Source organism: Phocoena sinus, chromosome 3 (genome assembly GCF_008692025.1).
Source record: "Phocoena sinus isolate mPhoSin1 chromosome 3, mPhoSin1.pri, whole genome shotgun sequence".
NCBI lineage: Eukaryota > Metazoa > Chordata > Mammalia > Artiodactyla > Phocoenidae > Phocoena > Phocoena sinus.
The window spans coordinates 159953837-159978950 of NC_045765.1; the positions used below are offsets into that span (position 1 = coordinate 159953837).

The 25114-nt window shown below is 43.9% G+C and overlaps 2 protein-coding genes across 3 annotated transcripts in view; both read left to right on the forward strand.

Moving 5' to 3' along the window:
- RETREG1 (reticulophagy regulator 1) overlaps positions 1 to 2609 on the forward strand; it is a 123636-nt gene extending 121027 nt beyond the window's left edge. Inside the window, exon 9 of one of the 2 annotated variants that reach the window (XM_032626445.1) lies at positions 366 to 2609. In XM_032626445.1, coding sequence (XP_032482336.1) covers positions 366 to 859 — 494 coding nt within the window. In that variant the 3' untranslated portion in view covers positions 860 to 2609. The remainder of the gene's footprint in view (positions 1 to 365) is intronic. The other variant, XM_032626446.1, reaches the window with a different exon arrangement.
- Positions 2610 to 11082: 8473 nt separating this feature from the next.
- ZNF622 (zinc finger protein 622) lies at positions 11083 to 24895 on the forward strand. Its single transcript, XM_032626447.1, has 6 exons — positions 11083 to 11826; positions 12502 to 12753; positions 12970 to 13132; positions 15934 to 16046; positions 22830 to 22973; positions 24616 to 24895. Exons 1-6 carry the CDS (start codon positions 11226 to 11228, stop codon positions 24741 to 24743), a joined length of 1401 nt encoding a protein of 466 aa, XP_032482338.1. The 5' UTR covers positions 11083 to 11225; the 3' UTR covers positions 24744 to 24895.
- The last annotated feature ends 219 nt before the right edge of the window (positions 24896 to 25114 follow it).

Sequence of the window (25114 nt, forward strand, 5' to 3'; positions counted from 1 at the left end):
CTGAATAGTAAGTCATTACACACTTTTTGTGTTTAAGAGGAAAGCTAAGGCCATCGGGGGACATGTAGTGTTTGTGTGTACTTGTGGAGAGAGTGTCCCAGACTTGGGGGGGGTCTGATGGGAGGCTAGATGAATGCCAGAGTGACTCAGAGGATTCCAATTAAAAACAGGGATCTTTTAGACAATTCTCTGATTTCAAATTTATTATGGTTTATTACAGGGTCTTATAAACCTTTGACTTTCTATTTTTTGTATATCTGAGATAGTAACGGTTTATCAATTACTACTTTATAACTTAGAAGTTGAATCATAAAAAAAAATTTAGTATGGTGCTTAAGCATGAACTTCTGTTCTACATTTCACAGACCTTGACCGACCTAGTGAGGAAGTTTTCTCTCGAGACCTTTCAGATTTTCCATCTCTAGAAAATGGCACAGGAACAAACGATGAAGATGAATTAAGCCTTGGCTTGCCCACTGAGCTCAAGAGAAGAAAGGAGCAGTTGGACCGTGGTCCCAGACCCAGCTCAGAGAGGCAATCAGTGGCTGGTCTCACCCTTCCTCTGAGCGGTGACCAAACCTTCCACCTGATGAGCAACCTGGCTGGGGACGTCATCACCGCTGCGGTGACTGCCGCCGTCAAAGACCAGTTAGCAGGCATGCAGCAAGCACTGTCTCAGGCTGCTCCCAGCCCAGGGGAGGACACAGACATGGAGGAAGGGGATGATTTTGAACTACTGGACCAGTCAGAGCTCGACCAAATTGAGAGTGAATTGGGGCTTTCACAAGACCAGGAAGCAGAAGCACCGCAAAATAAGAAGTCTTCAGGCTTTCTTTCAAATCTACTCGGAGGCCATTAGTCTGGGAATCAGCTTGTATGACAGAGCACAGATAAACTACCAAAAAAATTCAAATAAGCAAAAAAAGAAAAAAAAGGAAAAAAAAACTTTTCGAACTGTGAGCTTTACTGATTACTTTAGAATTTTTTTGGCCTTTTTTTTTTCCCTTCTGCAGTGAGTTAATTGGATATATATCAGCTGACACTGATAGATTGATATTTCTCATAGTTATTTTTATGTAATGCGCATGGAAATGAACTTTATATATATGTATATATATTTACTGCATTGTCAGAGTTGAATATTAGAGGTTGTTTTTAAAGCAAAATGAAAACACCCAATTATTGAGGTCCTCCCATTAGTATTCCGTATTTTTTCTTCACAATTATTTTTTCAAGCATGCAAAAACAGTTTATGGTAACTCGCTGAAATATTAACAGTTAATTGTGAAACATGCTATATTGGCCCCTCTGTTCCTAATACTTGGAAACAGTCAAAAAATTTTGGTAGATTTTGATGTAAAAAGACAAAAATGATCAAGGTCACTTTGGCTGAAAGACTTGGGAGATACTATTAAAATTCATTTCCTAGGAACAATTTTGAAAATATATTTAACTACGTTGGATGGGCTAGTACATTTCCATGTTATTTTTGCAGTTGTAGACTTTAGGCTTCCTTGTAAATGGCGTGCTCCATTGACTGCCAGCTCTAGTCTTGCAACAGGTGGTATTAACCCATCGAAAGCAAGTAATTAGCTATCATGTAGACGGTGGCTTCGATGTAAGCAGAGATCGGGCTGTGCTTTGTTGTTCAATTGTCATATATTTGTGATAGGGATGTTGTGAGTACAGATCTATTCTGCCTGCTCAGAACTAGGTTAAACCTCATCTTTCATATTGTGGAAAAAGTCTCTTAAAATTGTGAAACTAGTTGCTGGTATGTTCTATGAGCGATGTGGTCATCAGCCTTAGAGAAACGAGAACTGTTTGTAGTCTGACTCTCCTACAGGAGAGAAACTTGCTTGGTTTTCAAGTGTATTTATTTGCCATAGAAGTCTAAATCTGTAATCTGTTTCTTCTTAGGAAGCTAGAATATATTTTTCCTTTATTTTAAACTTTTTAGATCACTTTTAAATAACCACATTTCACTTAGCTGTTTAACAAAGGACTAAAGAGAAGAAATCAAGCTAATTTTGTTTTTGTGATAGAAACTTTTAATATAGAAACTTTTAATAGTGTTGAGGGACCATGTCAGCAACTACCAACCATCTCTTCAATCTTCAGGTACAGCTGGCATTCTGACAGATGCACACAGATATCTGAGCCCCTCAGAAAGGAAGGATAATCCAAGAATATAGGAAATCTGTGGTCCCCTCCCTTTACTTTATCCCTTCCCTTATATGTCTAAAGAGTAATGATAGGTCATCTGACATTTTAATGTAGCATCTCTTATTTATTTTTTCTTTCTGAGGTATTAAAATATCTAGACTGAATTTTGCCAAATATTAAAGGGAGAGAAGTTACTGCAGACTCTGAACACTTGCTTTTCGTGATTGACGATGCTTCTGTGTCATTAGTGCCTCTTGACTGTGTTTGAGTCCTTTACTGATACAAATTGAGCCTGTGCCTTCATTATCTTGCCTGTTTCGGTACAAATGAAAACCTGGTGTTAGATGTATGAACTGTGTGGGTTTGCAAGGAATATACCTGAATTCTATTTCAGTAAGAGTTTCTGGACATGAAGAAAAATACAGTCACGTATTTATAAAATAGTTTGTTACCGGGTTTATTTTTTTTTATGTGTATGTTTCTTCACTTAAAAAATATTCTTGGCCACGAAGTCAGAAAGTTTAAAGGTCTTTTCAGTTTCTTCACTGAGGGGGAAAACGAGAAGTTAAATAACTTAAGTAATTAAAGAATGTGTTACAAGTCACTGGACAAGCTTACAAGGAGATAAACTGACGATTCGATGGCATGAACAGTAAAGCCAGAATCAGATGTTATAAACTATAAGTTAAAAGGGGTTTGGGGAGGTTGTTAGGGTAGAAAAATGTGTTACAGCCCTATGGTGGAGACATACCAGCTCTCTGTGGGCAGTAGGATTATAACCACACATGCACTTCAGTAGTATTTGTTCCAGAATATATGTTGCTATAAATTTACACAATGTAATAATGGTACTCTTAATACTATCAAACATAGGGATGTCAAGGGGTTTCGTTTTCTGTGTGTGTGTGTGTGTGTTTGGCGGGGGATAGGGTGGGGGGAACATTATATATAGTCCTGTTTCTGGCTTTAAGATGTACTAACAATAAACCCTGTGATTGATTCAGTACAGTGGGAAACTACAGATTCCTTACCATGAGAATTTATGCAGTCATTAAAATGTGAAGCATGGATATTTCTTAATTGTAGAGGAGCTGTAGAAAGATGTTTTGTTCACTTCCTGTAGGAAATGCTGAGCAAAACCATACAGTGGGAAAAGCATACACTGATCATGCATTTTGATCTGAAGCAATAAAGCAGGGCTGAAGTTCAAGCTTGTTTTGGAAGGTCAGTCCAGGCTTAAAGCAATATTTATATTCTCATTCTGAACACCTTTACCTTTTATCTACCCTAAAAATCCTCAGAAGTGATTTTTTAAAACTGTTCCCTCCCCAATTTAGTAGAATGTTAGGAAAAGAAACTTTTATGAGGTTTGGCAAGTGGCAAACATCCTCAACGTATTTTGGCATCTCACTCTTATATCTGAAATAAGTGCGACTTTATTCCTTTTTAAAAGCGGCGAGTGCCAGCATACTACTGATCTTAGGCCAGAAGCAAATCTACATTTAAGAAAAAAGCGATTTAAAAGTTTTCCTTTTCTGTTTATACCTTAGGTTGATGTAGTTCCTTATACTGCTCTGGCTATGTTAGTTATGAGATAAGAAATTATTTTGAAAACCCTTCCTAAACTACTACCCTTCCTAAACTACATGTGTCACAGGTCACGTGTATCACAATGAAGACACAGTCTCTGAACTATATTTTTGTATATTATTCCTCCTTTTCCACTGAAGCATTGAAGGTAGGATGGGATGTCAGAATTATGAGGTCTGGGTTCTGATGTTAACATTATGACCCTAAGACACAATGTCAAGTCGCATAGCATCTCAAACCACCACCTCAGTTTCCCCAAACATAAAATTAGGAAGCTAATTCCTATCCTCTCACACAGGGATGTTTTGAGAATGAATGAAAAAAGAAAAATGTCTGAAGCATTTTCGGGGGGAAAAAAGCTGTATAAAACCAAGATAGTGATCTTTTTCCTATTTCAGCTAAGCCATCTTTTTGAACATTAAAGAAAAGTCAATCAACAAGAACCTGCTTACAAAACGGACTCTAAAGTTCTTTTAATGGGCCTAGCATGATATTGGCCTTATAATCCAATAAATCCTGTAGAAAAAGAGGATAGACAGTGTTGCCAAATTGTCTGTTATTTCATTTGACTCTGAAACATGTGTAAGGTTCTACATTAGTCATTGTGAATGGTTCTAACACATCCTGGCTGCGGGACTGAAAGCCACCTAACATCTGTACTTGTTTCCTTCACCCATAAAATTAAGATAAAGCACCTGCCTCATAGTATGTTATAAGGATTAAATGTCTAAGACTGGGGTTGGCAAACTACCACCCATGGGCCAAATCTGGCCTGCCACCTGTTTTTATGGAATATTTAAAAATATAATTTTCTTTTTCTGGACTTCCCTGGTGGCACAGTGGTTAAGAATCTGCCTGCGAATGCAGGGTACTTGGGTTCGAGCCCTGGTCTGGGAAGATCCCACATGCTGCAGAGCAACTCAGCCCACATGCCACAACTACTGAAGCCCGTACGCCTAGAGCGCGTGCTCCACAACAAGAGAAGTCGCTGCAATAAGAAGCCCGTGCCCCGCAACGAAGAGTAGCCCCCTCTGGCTGCAACTAGAGAAAGCCCGCTCGTAGCAACGAAGACCCAATGCAGCCAAAAATAAATAAATTTAAAATATATATATAAATATTTTAAATAGTTCCAAAAAACCCAGAAGACTATTTTGTGACATATGAAAAATACATGAAATTCAAAATTCAGCACCCATAAAGAATGTTTTATTAGAAGAGGGCCACACTCATTTATGTACTGTCTATGCATCCTTTTATGCTAAAACAGAAAAGATGAATAGTCGTGATGAAACCATAGGCCTACAAAGCCTAGTATATTCACTATCTGTCCTTTTATAGGAAAAGTTTGCCAATCCTTGGTCTAATACATAGAAAACACTCAGTTACAGTTAGGGTCCTGTGTAATCCTCATGACTACAATTAAGTGGTATTAAGAGCTTTTCTCAGAAGGATGGGGTCAAATAAATTGTCCAAAGTCACACAACTACTAAGAGGAAAAGCCAGTTTGACCCCAAAGCCTATATTCTTTCTAATATGTCACACTACCTAATATTTTTCATTTTTTTAAAATACATTAAGAATGATCATATTTATGGGCTTCCCTGGTGGCGCAGTGGTTAAGAATCCACCTGCCAATGCAGGGGACATGGGTTCGAGCCCTGGTCCAGGAAGATCCCACATGCCGCGGAGCAACAAAGCCTGCGAGCCACAACTACTGAGCCTGCGCTCTAGAGCCCGAGAGCCACAACTACTGAAGCCCATGCGCCTAGAGCCCATGCTCCACAACAAAAGCCACCGCAATGAGAAGCCCGCGCACCGCAATGAAGAGTAGTAGCCCCTGCTCGCCACAACTAGAGAAAGCCCGCGTGCAGCAACGAGACCCAATGCAGCCAAAAATAAATAAATAAATAAATAAATAAATAAAAGAATGATGATGTTTGTAATAGTTTAACAGAATTTCACTAAATATTAAAGATTGATTTTATTTGACTTAGATTAATTTTTCTTTTTTCAAAGAATCCACAAATCAGCTGATCCAAACTTTTAAATGCTGCAATAACCAGATTTTGCTATACATTTCAATCCCTTGTTAATTTAAGAAAACTTTGCATATCTAGATATCCAAAAACTAAGAGGTAGTAAAATGTTTTAAAATTTTTTAAAAATCATAATGCTTTACTTAACATTTTTATGAACACAGAAGTCATAGAAGTTGTAATTTAATAAATATGTTTTATATTCTATATTTATTACCCCCTATAAGTTAACCTCAACTAATCCAATCACCTTCATACTTTTCCCTTTAAAAATCAAGTTGCCAGTGCAATATAGGAAAGGGGACAGTAGTATCAACTGACTTGAAGGTGACCTTGTTTTTGTCTTTAAATTTTTTTTTTTTTTTTTTTTTTTGCGGTACGGAGCTTCTCACTGTTGTGGCCTCTCCATTGCGGAGCACAGGCTCCGGATGTGCAGGCTCAGAGGCCATGGCTCACGGGCACAGCCGCTCCGCAGCATGTGGGATCTTCCCGGACCGGGGCACGAACCCGTGTCCCCTGCATCGGCAGGTGGACTCTCAACCACTGCGCCACCAGGGAAGACCCTGTCTTAAATTTTGTAATTATCAAAGATCACCCATCCCAGTGTCATCCAAGCTGAAAAAGAACATCATCGTGGGTACTGTCACTTTTACAGTGTGTAGAGTAACTTCAATAATTTGGTAAGTGAATTAGTTTTTAAGAGCTCTGTCACAGTATCCAGAAGGAATTCTAATTTCCAGTATTTTCAAAGCTAAACTTTTTTCATGGGCAGACTCAGTTTAAATTCTTTGGAAGAATGATTAATTTGGTAATAAAAATTCTTGATAGTATTATCAGCAGAGTTTAGACACATTAACATAAAACCCTAGATATGCCATGGAGAAATTTAACTCAAAGGTCTCTTGGCCAAAGGGCTTGCATTTACCAAGGGCCTACTGGCTATAGATCTGCTCCTTTCTGGTATTTCTCCAATCAGTTACAGATACTGCTGCTGGATCTATTCGAGGTCCAGTTCTATTCCTCATGCCCATAAAAACTGAAACACTCTTGGAGTCTCTACTGTTCACCAACTGAAAAATGAACAGCAAACTCTAGAATTCAACTCTTTACCCAGTGATACCTTAAAACCTCCTAGTCTTCTTTCCCCTATCTTTTGCCTCAAGAAAACTAGACTTGTTGTCTTCCTAAATATGTCCCTTATTTTCTCTTCTAGGTGCGCCCGCCCACTTTTCCACTTGCAGATGAAGTCCTTATTGTCCCCTCTCTCTCAGGACCCACCCATCTGAACTGTCAACTCCTTAATGAAAACTTTTCTCATCTCCCTAGCTGATGCCATTTTTCTGTTCTAAATACCCAGTGCCCCTTTCTTTGTATTTCATCTTACTTGACCCCATCTTTATTCTATTAGTTGTATATTTGTTACCATCCTTAACAAAGCAGAAAAAATCCCCTTGAAGACAGATGTTTTAATTTAGAACCAGTAGGATATTATATATGAGATATTGTGATTTATAATAAAATACAGATATTTGGTCTTTGTCCCATTCTGGGCATGGAGCTCCTAAAACCCTTTGGAAGGTCTTAAGTGATGAGAGCGATAAAGGTGTCTTTTGTTATGTTGATGAGGTGACTTTTGCAAAGCCCTTAGGTAGCCTAGGGGAGAGGGTGTCACAACCAAAACTCCAGGGGGAGAGAATCTCTTGTTTGGGAACTTCCTGACCTCACCTTCTGTGTCTGTTCATTGGGCTGTTCATTTACATCTTTTAATATCCTTGTAATAAACTGGTAATCTAGTAAGTAAATGAGTTTCCAGATTTCTGTGAGCTGCTCTAGTAGATTACTCAAACCTGAGTAGGGGGTCATGGAAACCTCTGATTTATAGCCATTGAGAAGCACAGGTAAAAACCTGGACTTGGCATTGCCTTCTGAAGTGGGGCCAGTCTTGTGGGACTGAGCATTTAACCTGTGGGATCTGACTTTATCTCCAGGTAGAAGGTGTCGGAACTGAGTTGAATTTGAGGACACCCAGCTGGTGTTGGAGAACTGCTTGGTAGTCTGAAAAAAACACCCATGTTCCTGGAGATAGGGAGCATGGGTGAGAGGTGATAGGAGATACTGAAAACCAGGCAAAGGAATTTAAACTTCTTCTATGGGCAACAGGTAACCATTCTTGAACACAAGGAGTGACACAAGAGGAAACATGGCTGAGAGGAATTAGTGTGATTATCTCTATGTGCTGTATGGTAAACTAAGAGGAAAGAGAAGGCTCTCCAAGGAGACTACAGTAGAATTGCAGCCCATGGGAAATTTAACAAGGTGGAGAAAACAATGTCCCTTTGAAGAGGAAAAGGAAAGAACCCGTGGAGAGTTCAAAGATGCTGAAATGGGTCATGGAAATGGATGGGAGGAGGTAGGGAGGAAATAATGACCTGAAGAAGGAACAGATGCTTGAAGAACCATATGTGAATGATAATTGGAAAGAGAAAACAGAAGTTCTTTACTTAATATAACCATTCTCTGCTTTAATTTTAGAGAAGCTTGAAAATATACATTATTTTGCTTATCCCTGTTGAACAAATTACATTTCTTAAGATGGATATCTGTCCAGAGGACTCAGCTATTTTAAAAGATTTTGTAATCTAAAAATCAAGTTTTCTGGAATGAAATCAGCACCAGACTTAACTTGCACTACAAAAGGTTTGTTTAACAAATACTGAACAATTTATGTGCCAGCACTGTTCTAGCTTTGGGGTACACAGCAAGGAAAGGAGTCCCTGTTCCCATGGAGCTTGTAGTCTGGAGGTGGATGACTAACCTATAATGGGACGACTATCCTGGTTTGCAAATGATGGAGAGGTTTCCTGGGATACAAGACTTTCAGTGCTAAACCTGGAAAATCAGGGACAAACAACAAATGCTAGTGGTGGCCCATTTCCCAAATGGTCCCCAAAGACACCCCATTCATGCCCTTACAAAGTCCCTCCCACATTAAACAGAGCTGACTTTCCTAAGTAAGAGCATATCGTAGAAATGACCCTGTGTGACTTCCAAGGCTAGGTCCTAAAAGATATTGTGACTTCTACTTTGCTTACTTTTGAGGGAAGCCAGTAACCATGTTACGAGGACACTCAAGCAGCCCTAGGTAGAGGTCCACCCAGTGAAGACCCCAAAGCTCTTGCTATCAGTGTGTAAATGAGCCTCTTCCAAGGGGATCCTCCAGCCACAGTCAAACCTTCCAGCTGCCGTCACATGATCAGCCCTATCCCCCTGCAACTTCATGAGTCCATGAGCCACGTAAATTTCTGACTTACAGAAATGGAAAGAAGCAAAGTCTGTTGTTTTCCTGCTAAATGTTGGGGTAATGTGATATGGAGTACTAGATGGCTAGTACAGCGCTACTGAGAGAAGGTCTGCTTAGGAAAGACTGATGAGTTGGGGGTAGGCACTACTGTGAAAAGAGGGTGTGGATAGGCACCTCCTGTAAACGCATTTGGGCAGAAACCTGCAAAGTAAGGGAGCAAGACAGCAATACTCGATCCAAGCATAATAGTAAAGAATTTCTGAGATTTAGTATGCACCTGAGATGAAAGATGTTTGCTTAGTCTTGTTAGAGCAACATCAAGTGTCAGTGGGACTGAAGTGGGGTGAGCAGAGTGGGGAAGGGGGTGTGACAGGCGGTCAGAAGGCGGGGTAGGGCCTCCTAGAATAGAAGGGCAATCCTCTTGGTCAGTTTGTGCTGCTATAACAAAATATCACAGACTAGGTGGCTTATAAACAACAATTTTTTTTTTCTCACAGTTCTGGAAGCTGGAAGTCCAAGATCAGGGTGCCAGCATGGTCCGGTGAGGGGCCTCTTCCTAGTCTCAGACTTCTTATTCTATCCCTTTTTGGGTCTCTGAGGTCTATGTGCTCAGAATCTAATCACCTCTCAGAAGTGCCACCTCCTAATACCATCACTTTGGGAATTCGTTTGTCAATATATGAATTTTTTTTTTCTTTTTGAGGGGGGTGGCACAAACATTCAGACCAGGGCAGGAATGTGTTTGTACTTTATTCCCAGTCAGGGGAAGCCACCGAAGGTTTTCAGCAAGAACAATGCGACTTAACCTACATTTAAAAAAAACGTCAATATCTTCTTTGGTGCTATGGGCCGCTTGGATTTTAAACATGCAATGTCCAATTCTGAAAAAGGACGGACTGGTTCAGCTAGGCTGCGCAGACGAGTGTAGGAACTCCCTACGCCTTTAACATTCATGCTTCCTATAGAACCGGGCTGCTACGCATGACATGACATAGTTAACTAAGTACAGGACACGAGGCTCGTCTGAACTGAGGTGTGCTGTTAACTGTAAAATGCGCACTGGAATCCCAAGATTTAGTACCAACAAATGAATGTAAAATGTCTCACTAAATCTTCTGGCTTGATTACATGTTGAAATGATAATATTTTGGATATACTGGCTTAAATAAAATATGGCCATCTTACCTCTCTCTTTCCGCTTTAATGAAAATGCGGCTACTATTAGATTTAAGAGGTCCTACTTGTCTGGGATTCTATTTCTACTGGGCAGCGGCTGGGCTGGACTCTGCGCTCCGAGGTGCAAACTCTCCATCCAGGAGTTTCCCCTGAGCCCTTTCCGCCCCAGTAAGGCCGAGGTTCTGGCCGGGAGTCTCCGGTTTTCCTGTGAGTTCCCTCAGCCTCTAACCCGAGTCTCCGGTCCGACCCCCGGGCTGGCCAGCATCCCTGGCTTTCGTGACACCCACTCGCGGGCTGCAGGGGTGCAGGGCGCGGACCTCAGAGAATCCAGACGGTCGGGCGGTCGCACGCATCAGTCCTCCCGGCTCCCCAGTCCTCCGTCCCGCGCGGTGGTCCCCTTCCCAGCACCACGCCTCACAGCACAGCCAAATAGGACAGTAACCTGCGGGGTCGAGGCCTGTCGATCACACCCAACTCAGGGCAACACCCACCTCGGTCGACTCAATGAACACCTATTACTTCTGGTCAACCCAGCTCACGCGGATCCACCGATCCCACACCTCGCGGAGACCTAAACAACAATCACCTCAGGCCCACCCAATCACCACTCGTCTCAGGCTCATCCAATCACCACCTGCCTCAGGCCCATCCAATCACAACCCTCCTTACGCCAACCCATTCAACACCCACCTCAGGTCGACTGGGCGGGGCCGGATCCCTCCCGGGCTTCTCCCACATTCCCGGGGCCTCTGGCCTCTCTGCGGCGGGGGCGCGGCTACAGGTCGGGAGGCGGGACTTCCTGTCCGGCCGGAAATAATTCGATCCAGTCCGGAAGTCAGCTCGCAGTCCGGCTCTTCGTGGGTCTTGAGGTTTACGGTCCGAGTGTCTGGTGGGGTCAGGGCGCTCAGTGGTCGCTAGACTGCTGCCTTGGTTGGCCTCTTATTTCCCGGCTGGCGATGGCGACCTACACCTGCAACACCTGCCGGGCGCTGTTGGACGACGCGGAGGCGCAGCGGGCCCACTACAAGACGGACTGGCACCGCTACAACCTGAGGCGCAAAGTGGCCGGCATGGCCCCGGTCGGCGCCGAGGGCTTCCAGGAGCGGGTGCGGGCGCAGCGGGCCCTGGCGGAGCCGGAGAGCAAGGGCGCGGCCACCTACTGCACCGTCTGCAGTAAGAAGTTTGCCTGCTTCAAGGCCTACGAAAACCATCTGAGGTCCCGGCGGCACGTGGAGCTGGAGAAGGAGGCGGTGAGTCGGAAAGTGGCGATCCTGAATGAAAAGAACTTGGAGGAAGGGCTGGGCGTGGACAGGGATGCGGTGAACGCGGCCATCCAGCAGGTCATCAAGGCCCAGCCGTCCACGTCTCCCAAGAAGGCGGCCCCAGCGCCCGAGGCGGAGTCCCGGAGTCCAGTGACTGTGGCCGCTGGAGGACGTGGGACTCAGCAGCGAGACCCGGTCGAGAAGCCTCCCCGGCTGCAGTGGTTTGAACAGCAGGCGAAGAAGTTGGCCAAACAGCAGGGGGAGGAGGAGAGTGAGGACGACCTGGATGCAGATGGTGGGGGCCTGTCTGGGGGGCGGGGCGGGGCGGGGGACGGGGCTGGTCCTCAAGCTTCCAGTTTATCTTTGAGGTTGGAGGGGGGAGGTGTCCGTTTTCAGGTGAAGGTGATGCGTGAGGGTGTTTCCTTGGTTTCTGAAGTGGCTGGTGTGGCCAGCACCCCCACAGGGCATTTTGTGTGTTTAGCTCACTGTTGTCGATTCGGGGACTGAATCCTTAACGGGGGATGGGGGGAATAGTTACTTAGTAAATATTTGTAGAATGAAAGGATACATTCTCTGTTGAAGGAGGAGATTGTTAATATATGCAGAAGGAGAACATAGTACCCTCACACCATGTGCTGCAGAATGTTTAATTCCATTGGGTTTCTGGTCATGATGGCTTTGCTCTGAGTTTGAGGTGCTCAGAATCGGCTAGCTAACTTGCATTGTGAGGCTGGAGCCAGCAACCTAGGCTTCTTGACTTAATGAGCTATTTTTCCCTCACCCCCCTGACGCTGATTGCATGTGTTCATATATGCATAGGAAAGGAGCACGTGCTTCCTTCAAGGGGTTTACTGTGCGCTGAAAAAGAAGGGTGAAGGCATTCCTTAGCCATGCCGACCGGTGTGTGGTGGATGATTGGCTGACTTTGAGATCTTCAGCTAACTTTGTTTTTCAAATCTCTGGCTTGCAGACTGGGAGGATATTGATTCTGATGAGGAGCTGGAATGTGAGGATGCTGCAGCCCCGGAGGAGGAGGCAGCAGTGGAGGAAGAGGCTGGAGGAAGCACCCCGCGTGGTGCCATCCCCATAACTGACTGCTTGTTTTGTCCCCATCATTCAAGCTCCCTCATGAAGAATGTGGCTCATATGACTAAAGTGCACAGCTTCTTTATTCCTGATGTGGAGTATCTTTCCGATCTTAAGGGACTGATTAAATATTTGGGTAAGTTCAGCCGTTTTTTCCTTTTGAATGACAAAATACCACATTATTGGGGGGCATTAATTTGGGGCTTCTCCTCAATCTTGGGTTGAGTGACCGGCCGATTTTGTGAAGATCAGCAACTTGATGGCTGTTTTTTGAAGTGTGGACATCGACAATGAGCCCTAATCTGGCTGCAAAAAGCTGCTTTCATATTTTTTTCTCAACTTATTTTTCCAGGAGAGAAAGTTGGTGTGGGGAAGATTTGCTTGTGGTGCAATGAGAGGGGGAAGTCCTTCTACTCCACGGAAGCTGTACAGGCTCACATGAATGACAGGAGTCACTGCAAGCTCTTCACAGATGGGGATGCTCTTTTGGAATTTGCAGACTTCTATGATTTTAGGTAAGTCTGGTTTGTAATGTCGAGCGAAGCCAGCTGATCACGTTTGCATTGGATTTGCACGTGCCCCTACCTGATAATAACTGTCTGTGTCTGGCTCTGTCCGGTATCGTATTCTTCATACCTCTTAGCACACTTTTTTAGGAGGTACTTATTTCCTCTCATTCTGTAGATGAGAAATTGAGTATCACAGAGTTAAACACACGTATCTGACCCGGAGAAGATCTCAGGCCCAAACTGTCAGTTTGTGTGGTTTGAAAACTTGTTTTTGCTTGTTGTGGTTTCCATGGTCAGAAGTTCAGTTTTGCCAGTTACCTCAGGAACAGAGGCAGGGAGGTTAGGGTTCACATCTTGGTTTCCCTGAGAGCCCTTGAATCACAGGCTGTCCCCTAAGGGACTTGAGCTGGTGGCAGCACCAGGCCTATCCCAATCACTTGTTGGTGAAATTATTCCACCTTTACCTAGAATCTTGACTATTTCATACATCATGCAACGAATCCATGCTAGGAATTCTGGAACAGCTGGTTCTTAGTGTCAAGTGTGCCTATGACCTAGCACAGGTGTGCTCTGCAAGCAGGTGTGTATAATGACCGTGCCAGGTGTGCAGAGTCCACCTAATACAGGTGTTCAGAAAAGTGCTGGTCTTTTAAGTTGTCCTTTTGCATTTTCCTCCTGATTTCTCATTTCTTACTTGTCCTGACAGAGAGTTTTTCATTATAGCCACTTTGGTGGCTCTGTAGGGGTATCCATTGTGGTTTTAATTTGCATTTCCCTGATGAGGACTGATGCAGTTGAGAACCTTTTTATATATCAACTGGCCATTTGGATATCTCTTGTGAAGTATCTGATCTAGTCTTTTGTCTGTTCCTGTTGGCTTATCTGCCTTAGTGTACATTTCTCCAGTTATTTTCCACGTGTATTTATGAACAGCTGTAGAAGCACAGAGATTCTTCTGGAACTACAGTGTCTAATTTGCTAATTCCTAGGTGTACTCATGTCGCTCTTTTGGTTAATTAAGTAAAAATGTTTTAATTCAGTTCTTCAGTTGCACTCCCCACATTTCAAGCCCTATGCTTAAAAACAGATGTGCTTTAAAAGTAGCTACCATAGTGGACACACAGACTGAAAATTTGCATCATCAGAGACTTCTGTTGTTCAGCACTGTTCTAGGACTTGTTTTTGTAATGATTAAGTTGAGGAGAGCTGCATCTCCAGCTGTACAGTCTCCTCCTCTTCCTCTGTTTGCCAACCCTCCTGGAGAGAAACAAATACAGAGGTGAAGGAATTCTGTTATAGGTTATTTGCTCACTCTTTCTTAGAACAATTTTAGATTCTCAGCAAAACTGAGCAAAAGGTACAGAGATTTCAAATATACTCCTTACCCAACACGTGCATAGCCTCCCTCATTATCAGCATCTCCCAGTGGTACATTTGTTACAATTGATGAACCAAGTTGATCCATCAATTATCACTCAAAGTCCGTAGTTTAGAGTTCACTCTTGGTGTTGTCCGTTGTATGAGTTTGGAGAAATGTGCATACAATGACATGTATCCACCATTAGAATATCATACAGAGTGGTTTCACTGACCTACAGATCCTCTGTGTTCTGCCTGTTCATCATTCTCCTCCACCCGACCCCTGGAAAACAGTGATATTTAATGTCTCCATATTTTTGCCTTTTCCAGAATGTTGTATGATTAGAATCATACAGTATGTAGCCTTTTCAGACTGCTTCTTTCACTTAGTAATATGCTTTTAAGGTTCCTGCATGTCTTTTCATGGCCTGCTAACTCATTTCTTTTTTGTCTAATCCAAAAATACTCCCTTGTATGGATGTGCCACAGTTTATTTATCTATTCACCTATTGAAGCACATGTTGATTTCTTCAAGTTTTAAGAATTTGGATAAATCTTCTGTAATTCATGTGCAGGTTTTTGTATGGACAGAAGTTTTTGACTCCTTAGGGTAAATACCAAGCAGCAGGATTGCTGGGTCTTACGGTAAGAGTGTGTTTGATTTTTGCAAGACACCGCCAGCTCTTCCAAAGGGGCTGTACCCTCTTGCATTCCCACTAGCAATTAATGAGAGTTCCTGTTGCCCCAGATCCTCACCAGCATTTGATATTGTCATTGTTCTGGATTTTGACCATTCTGATAGGTGCATACTGGTATCTCTGTGTTTTAATTTGCATTTTTCTGATAACATATGCTGTGGAGCATCTTTTTTGCATGCTTATTTGCCATGTGTGTATCTTCTTAGTGAGGAGTCTGTTAAGGTCTTTGGCCCATGTTTTAATCAGATTGTTTATTGCTGAGTTTAAGAGTTCTTTTTGCATTTGGATAGCAGTCCTTTATCAGATGTGTCTTCTGCAAATACTTCTTTCCAAGTCTGAATCTTGTATTTTAATTCTCTCGACATTGTTTTTCACGGAGCAGAAGTTTTTAATTTTAATGAAGTTTAGCTTATCAGTTATTTCTTTCATGGACTGTGCCTTTTGTGTCGTTCCTAAAAAGTCATCACCAAACCCTAAGTTATCTAGGTTTTCTCCCATATTATCTGTAGGATTTTTTATAGTTTTGTATTTTGCATTTAGGTCTGGGATCCATTTTGAATTCATAGGCCATTTGCATACTTTACTACAGAGAAAATGCTAACAAATTGTTTTCTCTCCAAAAGCTTTCAGTGTAGTCGCTGCAACTGTTAACCCCTCACCCCTAACCCCTTTAGTTATCTAGTAGGTTTGCAGTATTTTAGTTAAATTTGAGGTATTGGTCTATGTATTAATGACATTCCATGGTTCCAGGAGTAGCTACCCAGATAACAAGGAAGGGGAGGACCCTGATGAGACTGAGGACTTGCCCTCAGAAAGGGCCTTGGAATATGAAGACGACACCATGGAGCTGATTCTCCCTTCTGGTAAGTGCAGTTGTCCAGAATACATAGCTGCATGCCGCTGAGATTATCGGAGCGGCATGTTCGCATCACTTCCCTTCCACACCAAGGGGAGAGACCCTACAGCTTCAAGTGTGTGTTTGTGTTCCCCTGGACGAGGTGAACTCTGAAGGTTGCCCCGTAGCTCTGTCTTGGCTGTTTTGTTTAAATTGCATCAATGTTTTCCTCACTTCTGTTGTGATTCGTAATGCTTTAATCAGTCATTGCCTTTCTTTTCAATACATAGACCTTTTGTATTCTGTTTATTTGGTTTTTTGGCCCCATCCAGGTTTTTCTTGTTAAACTTGACTTTGCTCTTATTCCTTGAACTGATTCCTGTTTCCACGGTGGCTCAGACTTGCATATGTTAGTTTGGCATGGGTGGACCTGATTGACAGCACCCAGGTTTCCTGTCCGTATTCTGGGTGTAGGGGGAGGCTTGGAGTTTGAATTCTGCCTTCTCCTTTGGGGAACAGGATTCATAATGGCAGGATTTTGTCCCAGATGTGAATAGAAGAAGGAAAGCCATGAATATGAGAAGTATGCAGTATTGCTTACAGTGTTATGCTTAGCTAACAGGAATGGGGGCAGCTACAGAAGACGCGTCTAAAAAGGACAGGGAATGGGATGATAAGATAATAAGATCCTAATAATACCTCGTATTTACTGAGCAGTTAGCACATTCAGGCAGATATATTATTTTAGCTTTACATCAAGCCTTTGAGTTAGATTCTGTTATCCTTATTTGACATATGAGCCAGCTGAAGCTTAGACAGGTTGAGTAATTTACCCAGGATCATGGACCTCGTCGGTGAAGCCCTTTCCCCACTTGTCTCCACTGCCTGGGAGACTTGCAGTGATGGTGGGAGCAGGAACAGCCACATTGCCAATGGAGACGTCCGCCATGAAGAAGCCACCCTGAGGTGCTGCTCTCCACCTGGAATAGCACGGCTGAGGTATAGAGAGCCCTGCTTAACCCAGAGTAATAACCTTCTAAGGCTAAGGGCAGCTTTAGACAACGACAGTGAAAGGAAAGTGCAGGCAGAACCTGTCTTGAGGGTATAACTCTTCTACAGTGGGAGGGAAGTGGTAATGCAGCAGAATATTGTGGCCTATACAATACGCAGCAGCAAAACAGGCCTAAACGTATCACAGAGGACCGAGTCCCGTCTTCCCTTGGTGAAAATACTGATGCAGAATGTCAGAAATAAGTTTAATAACTTCTTTTCTAAGACTGTTTATTTAGCCCCTAGTTTCATTAGCTTCCCCTTCCTTAACTGAGACTGAGATCACAGTAGACGTTGAGAAAGTGAATGAAATGGTCCCTGCCAGCGGCGCATGGCGTGTAGTAGGATCGCTAGGAACGTGGGCTTCATTTTGCAGCAACGCTGCTCACCAGTGAGCATATCCTATTTTAGAGGTAGAGAAATTTTCATCTGGACTTAAGACGTCTGTAGCTTAAAGACTCCTTAGCTATGTAGACAACACATTTGCCTAGAGCGATGGAGTTTCCTCAGGTTCGCCAAAGCCAAACCTGGGTGTCTTCTCAGGATCCGCTCTTCCTCTCCCACATCCAGATGGTGACTAATTGCAATTCCTAAATGGCTTTTGAATATTATTTCTTTTTTTTTCTCCTTATCTGTGCCACCATGTTAGCTTCCTGTCTGGCCGTCTCCAGCCTGGTTTCCACTTGACCACCAGTCTATTTTCTTTTCCCTCTGGAATTCCCAGGGGGAGCCCTTGCCTTCAGGGTCACTTTGTCGCCCAGGTGTCTGGCGCTCTTCCTTTCCCGCCCGCACGCAGTCTCCCTCCCCTGGGCCTTTGCCTGGGCGCTGCCTCTGTCCCCCCTTCCTCGTCCTCGCCCTGCAGGGCTCACATTGGGCCCCCTGCCCAGCTGTCGTGATGTGGCTCTAGCTCCTCTGTGCCTGTGGGCTGGCTTGCCTTCTGCCCCGTTTCTGTGAGGACAAAGCTGGCGTCTTCCATCTCCGCACAGTGCCTCAGACACACAAGAGCCGCGTAAATGTCTGTTGACTGAGTGACTGGCAGGTTGGAGGTGACTTTTATTTATTTATTTGCCATATGCGGGCCTCTCACTGTCGTGGCCTCTCCCGTTGCGGAGCACAGGCTCTGGACGCGCAGGCTCAGCGGCCATGGCTCACGGGCCCAGCCGCTCCGCGGCATGTGGGATCTTCCCGGACCGGGGCACAAACCCGTGTCCCCTGCATCGGCAGGCGGACTCTCAACCACTGCGCCACCAGGGAAGCCCTCTTGGGTTTTTTAAGCATGAATTTCCTTGCTCACAGCTACGTGTCCACGTACCAAGTGATGCTGTTTTAAAGTACTGGATGATGACCTCAGGGCAGCTCTTAAGGGAGACTGGGAAGTAGTGAGTAAGCGGCTTGGTCTTGGAGTACTGGGCGATATTGTACTGTTAGACTCTGGAGAGGCCAGACCAGCTGCCAGGTGCTGCCTTACCTCAGCTTTCGTCCCTAGCTGTGCACTTTTTTCTGAGTGTGTGCGTTTTCCTGGGGAAACGCTGTTACATCGTAAAGTCACCTGTGTGGCCGCACGGATTTTTAAATTTCTTTATTTATTCATTTGTTTTTTAATTAATTAACTTATTTTTTGGCCACCCTGCGTGGCTTGCGGGATCTTAGTTCCCCGACCAGGGATCGAACCCGCACCCTGGGCAGTGAAAGTGCGGAGTCCTAACCACTGGACCGTGAGGGAATTCCTCCGCACAGATTTTTTTTGACTGTGCGGGTAAGTGCACTTTTTCTGGGGAAAGGCTGTAGTTTCTGAAAAGCATCTGTGACTTGGACGAGATTAAGAGCCAAGAATGGAAAAATCTAAATGTACAGCATTCGCTTGCCTTCCTGGGTCTTCTTCACAGATGACCGGGGGCTGAGACCTGATAATAGAATTTGTTTAAATAGCAACAGAACATAGCACTCTTAGTGAATCAGAAGGTCCCAATATTTGGAAATTTATTCCAGCTATACAGTTACATACACTTTTACCATCTCATTTTAAAAACCAGTCATGCTCTAGCCAGTCTTGGTTATAATGAGACATGACAGTTTTGTGTCCATTGGTTTACCTCCGTGTCTCAGTGCTGACTTGGGGATTTTGTAATGAACCAAGAAAACAGGAAATCTCTGAATAAACACTGTATACGTGTGTAGTGATATTATAACAGTATATTCAGTCACCTGGTTACGTCTTTGAACAAATTTACCGTTCAGAAACTTCCTTGATTATGCTCAGTTATATGACTGGGTCAGCGTGGATGTTAGCATGAAGCTGACTTGGGAAGGATTCTAATGTGGAGAGCCTAGTGGTACTTAATCAGCTACACTTAGCAGAGTCTGCTTTAAACTGGTTTTGAAAGCAGCGGGGAGTTGTGATTCCTGAAATCTAGTTGCTTCAGGTCAAGTAGATGATCCCAGAGGCAGTGGCATAGAGTATCCGGTAGAGGGCGCTATGAGCATTTATTTTGAAGACTGTGGTCTGGCTCAGTTCCTCCCTCTTTGCTCTTCAGTTCCTGTGGAGCAAGTTGGTGTGAAAACACATCCAGTTAGTTGCTGACTAGCCAGATGAATCTGTTGCTGGATCCACGAAAGGCACGTGATCAATCTTCTTAGGAAACTTACAGTTAGAGATATTTTCTTTTTCACTGTCTAATGTCACCCAGTGTTAGGCTATTTGTTAAGTAGGAGTGGAAATTTTTAAAATACATTTATTTATTCGTTTGTTTATTTCTTTCTTTCTTTTTGAAAAGCTGCACTGGGTCTTTGTTGCTGCATGGGCTTTCTCTAGTTGTGGCGAGCGGGGGCTACTCTTCGTTGCGGTGCACGTGCTTCTCACTGCGGTGGCTTCTCTTGTTGAGCATGGGCTCCAGGTGCATGGGCTTCAGTAGTTGTGGCACGTGGGCTCAGTAGTTGTGGCGCACAGACTTAGTTGCTCTGCGGCACGTGGGATCTTCCCTGACCACGGCTCGAACCCGTGTCCCCTGCATTGGCAGGCGGATTCTTAACCACTGCGCCACCAGGGAAGCCCTCAGTCTTTTTTTTTAATTGAAGTACAGTTGATTTACAGTTTTGTGTTAGTTTCTGGTGTACAGCAAGTGATTCTGTTTTTTATATATATATATATATATATATATATATATATTCTTTTTTGTATTCTTTTCCATTATGGTTTATTACAGTATACTGAATATAGTTCCCTGTGCTATACAGTAGGGCCTTGTTATTTACCTATTTTATATACAGTAGTTTGTATGTGCTAGTCCCACACTCCTAATTTCTCCCTTCCCCACCTCCTTCCTTTCCCCTTTGAGAACCGTAAGTTTGTTCTCTATGTCCGTGAGTCTGTTTCTGTTTTGTAAAGAAGTTCACTTGTGTCATGTTTTAAGTTAGGAGTGACAGTCTTGTAAGCAGTTCTTACTGTGGAGAAAGATAGATGGACAGGTTGTGGCTTCATCATAACTCAGACATTACCCATCTGTTATTTATGGACAGGCACACCGTGTTCTATAACGAATTTTCCTTGATGAGGGCCTTCCAGTTGAGCTGTTCTCAGCACATTGTACTTGGTGCTTAATGTTAGGTTCTCACTGTCATTGCCACAGGACAGGAGTAACTTTAAACACTGAATGTTTAGCGTTCTCCTGTCAGGTGTCGGAAACCTTGGCATTGATTAATGAAACTTTGTCAAGCATGTTTTAGAAGCCAACCTTCAATAATAACGGATTTCTAAATGCTGCTTACGAATGTAAATAAATCGATTTATTAAGTACTAATGACCAGCAGCATTATCATTTAATGATTTTGAGGAAATCGTCATTGCAAACTCAGAGCATCCTGCCTATGTTATAAATAGAAAGTCATAATCAGCAGTGCTGGGCTTTCCTGCCAGAGTCTCCATTTAAGAGTGAGTCCTTCTCCATCCGCTGTATCTCACTTATCTCTTGTGGTTTAGGAGCTTTGTTAACTCTTCTGCTGCCAGAACAGTCAGGTCCTGGGAAGCATCTTTTCATCCATATTAGTATCCAAAGGCCACATCGTCTCTGAATTGAAAGTTTCTTTTTGTCATCTCTTGCGTCTGATCACCAATCAGTCAACTGGAAGTAACCACTTTTCCATATCTGCGCAGAGAGCAAACTGTTTCCCAGGTAGCTTGCCAGGTACAGGGACTTGAAACGAAATAACCTGACAGAATTTTTTCTTGCAAGTTAAAAATCGAGGTCCTAAAAGCGAATATAGCCATCTACAATAGTTAACAGTATTCTGTTCATGGTCTTTCTGCACAAAATATTCTGAAAGAAATGATTTTATATATATAAGTGTAAAGCTTCCATAGCAGCCGTACACATGGTTCTACCTGGCTGTATTTCCTTAATTCATTTTCAGTGGAAACAGCTGTTTCGTGCCTTGTGCGTATGCTGTTGTTAAACTTCTCTGCGTTGATGTGTGTCCGGGAATGTATTTGATTGCTTATGTTCTAGTTAATATTCTTGTGAAAGTATAGCCTGGCTTTAGTAAGCTCTCAGGTGATCTCATGCCGGTGGCCCAGGAGAACTTTTCAAGAGCCAGGGCGCTCTGATGGAGCCTGGAGTGTGTCATCACTGAAGCCCGCCCCCTTCACTTTCACCTGCTGTGAAGCTGAGATCCAGGGGTCAGCACACTTGTCCTATAAAAGAACAGATAGTCCAAAGCGTTCATTTCTGAAAGCGTGATTGACTGGCATGGTTGTATCAGATCCTTCTCAGTAAGTAAAACCTGGAGAGGGAATTCATCTTAGTCATCTTTTAAAATTACGGTTCGGGCTTCCCTGGTGGCGCAGTGGTTGAGAGTCCACCTGCCGATGCAGGGGACACGGATTCGTGCCCCAGTCCGGGAAGATCCCACATGCCGCGGAGCGGCTGGGCCCGTGAGCCATGGCCGTTGAGCCTGCGCGTCCGGAGCCTGTGCTTCACAACAGGAGAGGCCACAACAGTGAGAGACCCACATAACGGGAAAAAATAAAAATAAAAAATAAAATAAAATTACGATTCACCAGGCGACTTCCGTCGTTTAGAAAGCAGTAGGGCAGGGTTTCTCAGCCTCAGCACTGTGGATGTTTGGGCCAGATAATTCTTTGTTTTGGGGGCTGTGCTGTGCATTGTACGATGTTTAGCCGCATCCCTGGCTTCCACCCACTAGATGTCAGGAGCCTCCCTCTAGCTGTGACAGCCAAAAATGTCTCCAGTCATTGCCACGTGTCCTCTGGGGATAAAATTGCCGGTTTGAGAACCACTGCAATAGAGAATTTAAGCAAAGGAAAAGTGGATTGGTGTCTCTTCTAGACTCAGACTGTGGCTTGTAGACCTAAGCATCAGGGCCATTATCTGTGCTTAATCCTTTTTCTACTAAAAAAAAAGTTAAAGCTCCTTACCTCCTCGGATCCTATTATCTGTATTAGTTGGGGGCAGCTATGTGAATTTCTAGGGAAGCATATTGTCAGTACAGATGCTGAATTTTTCACCTGGCAGTGACTTGCCATTATCTCTGTTTTCCAGTGTCTCTACTCTTTGGTTTTCCTACTTTCATTGTTTAACATGCAGCTTCATCTTTCTTCAGCAGGTTAAAGCACTGTTTCTTCTGGCACATCCATTTTCCAGCTAGATAAAAGTGAAAACTCTGATTCAGAAAGCCTTTACTTTTATAGCTCTGCCTTGAAAAACTGTCCAACTCAGTGCTTCAATATTGTTCTTTTGAAAAACAGGTGCCAGAGTGGGTCATCGCTCCTTGATGAGATACTACAAACAGCGGTTTGGCTTGTCAAGAGCTGTGGCAGTTGCTAAGAATCAGAAGGCTGTGGGCCGGGTCCTCCAGCAGTACAGAGCCCTGGGCTGGGCTGGCAGCACAGGTACGTCCACGTGGACCACAAGGCCTGGCCCAGGAACTTGCATCGCACAAGGGGCCTCGGGTGAACTGGTTTTTTTTCTTTGTCCTTGTGGGTCCTCTCTAGGGGAAACTTACCTTCTTGGCCCTGGGGGCTTCTGTGACCACTTGAGACATTTATGGCAATAAGCCCAAAGCTCCATGGCTTAAAAGCTTTGTATTCCCTAGCACAGTAACTATTTTAAAACTCATATAGACCATTACCTTTTTCAGGAGGTATAGTTACAAAAATAATTGTTTAGCAATTAGCAAAGGTTGAAATTCTCCTGGAGGTCATACAGAGGAATTAAATATCCTTTGGCGATAGTTTGAGCTGTGAAGTCAAACATGACTTACCTGATATACTTGTAGGTTCTTATATAATGAGTATGAGTAATTTAATTGATTGAAAGCTCTGTTTCCTCACTTATAAAGTGGAAGATGATATTAATAGGACCTACTTGTAGAGTTGGGCAGGTTGACTGTCATAATGCATGTATGACATAGTACATGTACATAATAAAGGCCAGCTGTCGGTTCTTCCTTTTGTAATTTTTCCATAGAAAACTTAGTAAGACTCAGAGCTAGAGCAAGCCACTGAAATTGTTAAGCTTTGAAACATCATCAGTGTGAAATTATTTAAATCTATTCTGATGTGTCTGCTGAGTGAAGCTCATTATGCTTGGATCTTCAAGGAGAAGGTCAGTCCACTGAAAACAGTATAGAGAGAAGGGAGAGAGCTGCCTTCTGATGGCCTGGAAAGCTTTGGCACTGGAATCCATTGTAAATGGCTCTGTGTTTATATACACGTAGGTTCCTTCACTACGGCTCCCTGTGAGCTGAGTTGGTTTTTTATAATTAATTAATTAATTAATTTTTGGCTGCTTTGGGTCTTCCTTGCTGTGCGTGGGCTTTCTCTAGTTGCGTCGAGCGGGGGCTACTCTTCTTTGTGGTGTGTGGGCTTCTCATTGCGGTGGCTTCTCTTGTTGTGGAGCAGAGGCTCTAGAGTGCAGGCTCAGTAGTTGTGGTGCACGGGCTCAGTTGCTCCACGGCATGTGGGATCTTCCTGGACCAGGGATCGAACCTGTGTCCCCTGTATTGGCAGGCGGATTTTTTTTTTTTTTTTTGCGGTACACGGGCCTCTCACTGTTGTGGCCTCTCCCGTTGTGGAGCATAGGCTCTGGACACGCAGGCTCAGCGGCCATGGCTCGTGGGCCCAGCTGCTCCGCGGCATGTGGGATCTTCCTGGACCGGGGCACGAACCCGTGTCCCCTGCATCGGCAGGCAGACTTCCAACCGCTGCGCCACCAGGGAAGTCCCTCTGACTTGGTTTATAGTCTGCCTTTCTCTGTCCCTTTTGGTTAATGGGGCTTCACCTTTTGGGCTTATAGACCTTTTCAGATGATGAAAACTAAAGAGGCTCATCCCAGAAGAATGTATATAGAGAGAAGTTCTGGTATGCAGTAAACCCCACAAGGCCCATTGGATAGAGACCCCAGAAAATAACTCTTGTTTAAATATAAGAACCCACTTACCTGAAACTAGCTTTGATTCTCTGCCAAGTTGGGTCTTCTCTGATCACAGGTCACAGACCTTTGCCTCATTTCTTATCCCCTTTCCAACCCCAGGAGCAGCTCTCGTGCGCCAGCGGGACATGCAGTATGTCCAAAGGATGAAGTCCAAATGGATGCTGAAGATGGGGATGAAGAACAACGCCACCAAGCAGATGCACTTCAGGCCCCAAGTGCTGTTCTGAGTCGGCCAGGGATTGCGTCATCATCCGTCTCCTGAACAAGCGTCCTTCTTGCCTGGGGACCCGTGGAAGCTGGATCAGGTAGCAGACCCTTATGCTGCTACTTCTTCCTGTACTTTCTCTGTCCTGACCTGATAATAAAAGTCAGAATCGTATTGGCTCTCCAGTGTAATTTTTGGACAGGGTTGAAATGTCGTGTTTTTGCAAAGTGAGTGCTGTGTCAGCTGGACGCAGGCCCTGCCCTTCTGAGAGTTGCTTTGTTGTCTCGGCTTGAAACCGACTTAGGGCTGTCAGAATAATGTGGGGAATTCAAGAGCGGCTTGTCTGCTCCAAACCTGGTTTAATTTTCAGAAGAACACCTTACCATATCTTGG

Excerpts from the sequence above, each read along its gene's own strand:
- ZNF622 (XM_032626447.1), top strand. The coding sequence starts at position 11,226 with ATGGCGACCTACACCTGCAACACCTGCCGGGCGCTGTTGGACGACGCG. Across the intron at positions 13,133-15,933 it reads GCAGACTTCTATGATTTTAG|GAGTAGCTACCCAGATAACA; the intron begins GTAAGTCTGGTT and ends CCATGGTTCCAG. Across the intron at positions 16,047-22,829 it reads GGAGCTGATTCTCCCTTCTG|GTGCCAGAGTGGGTCATCGC; the intron begins GTAAGTGCAGTT and ends TTTGAAAAACAG.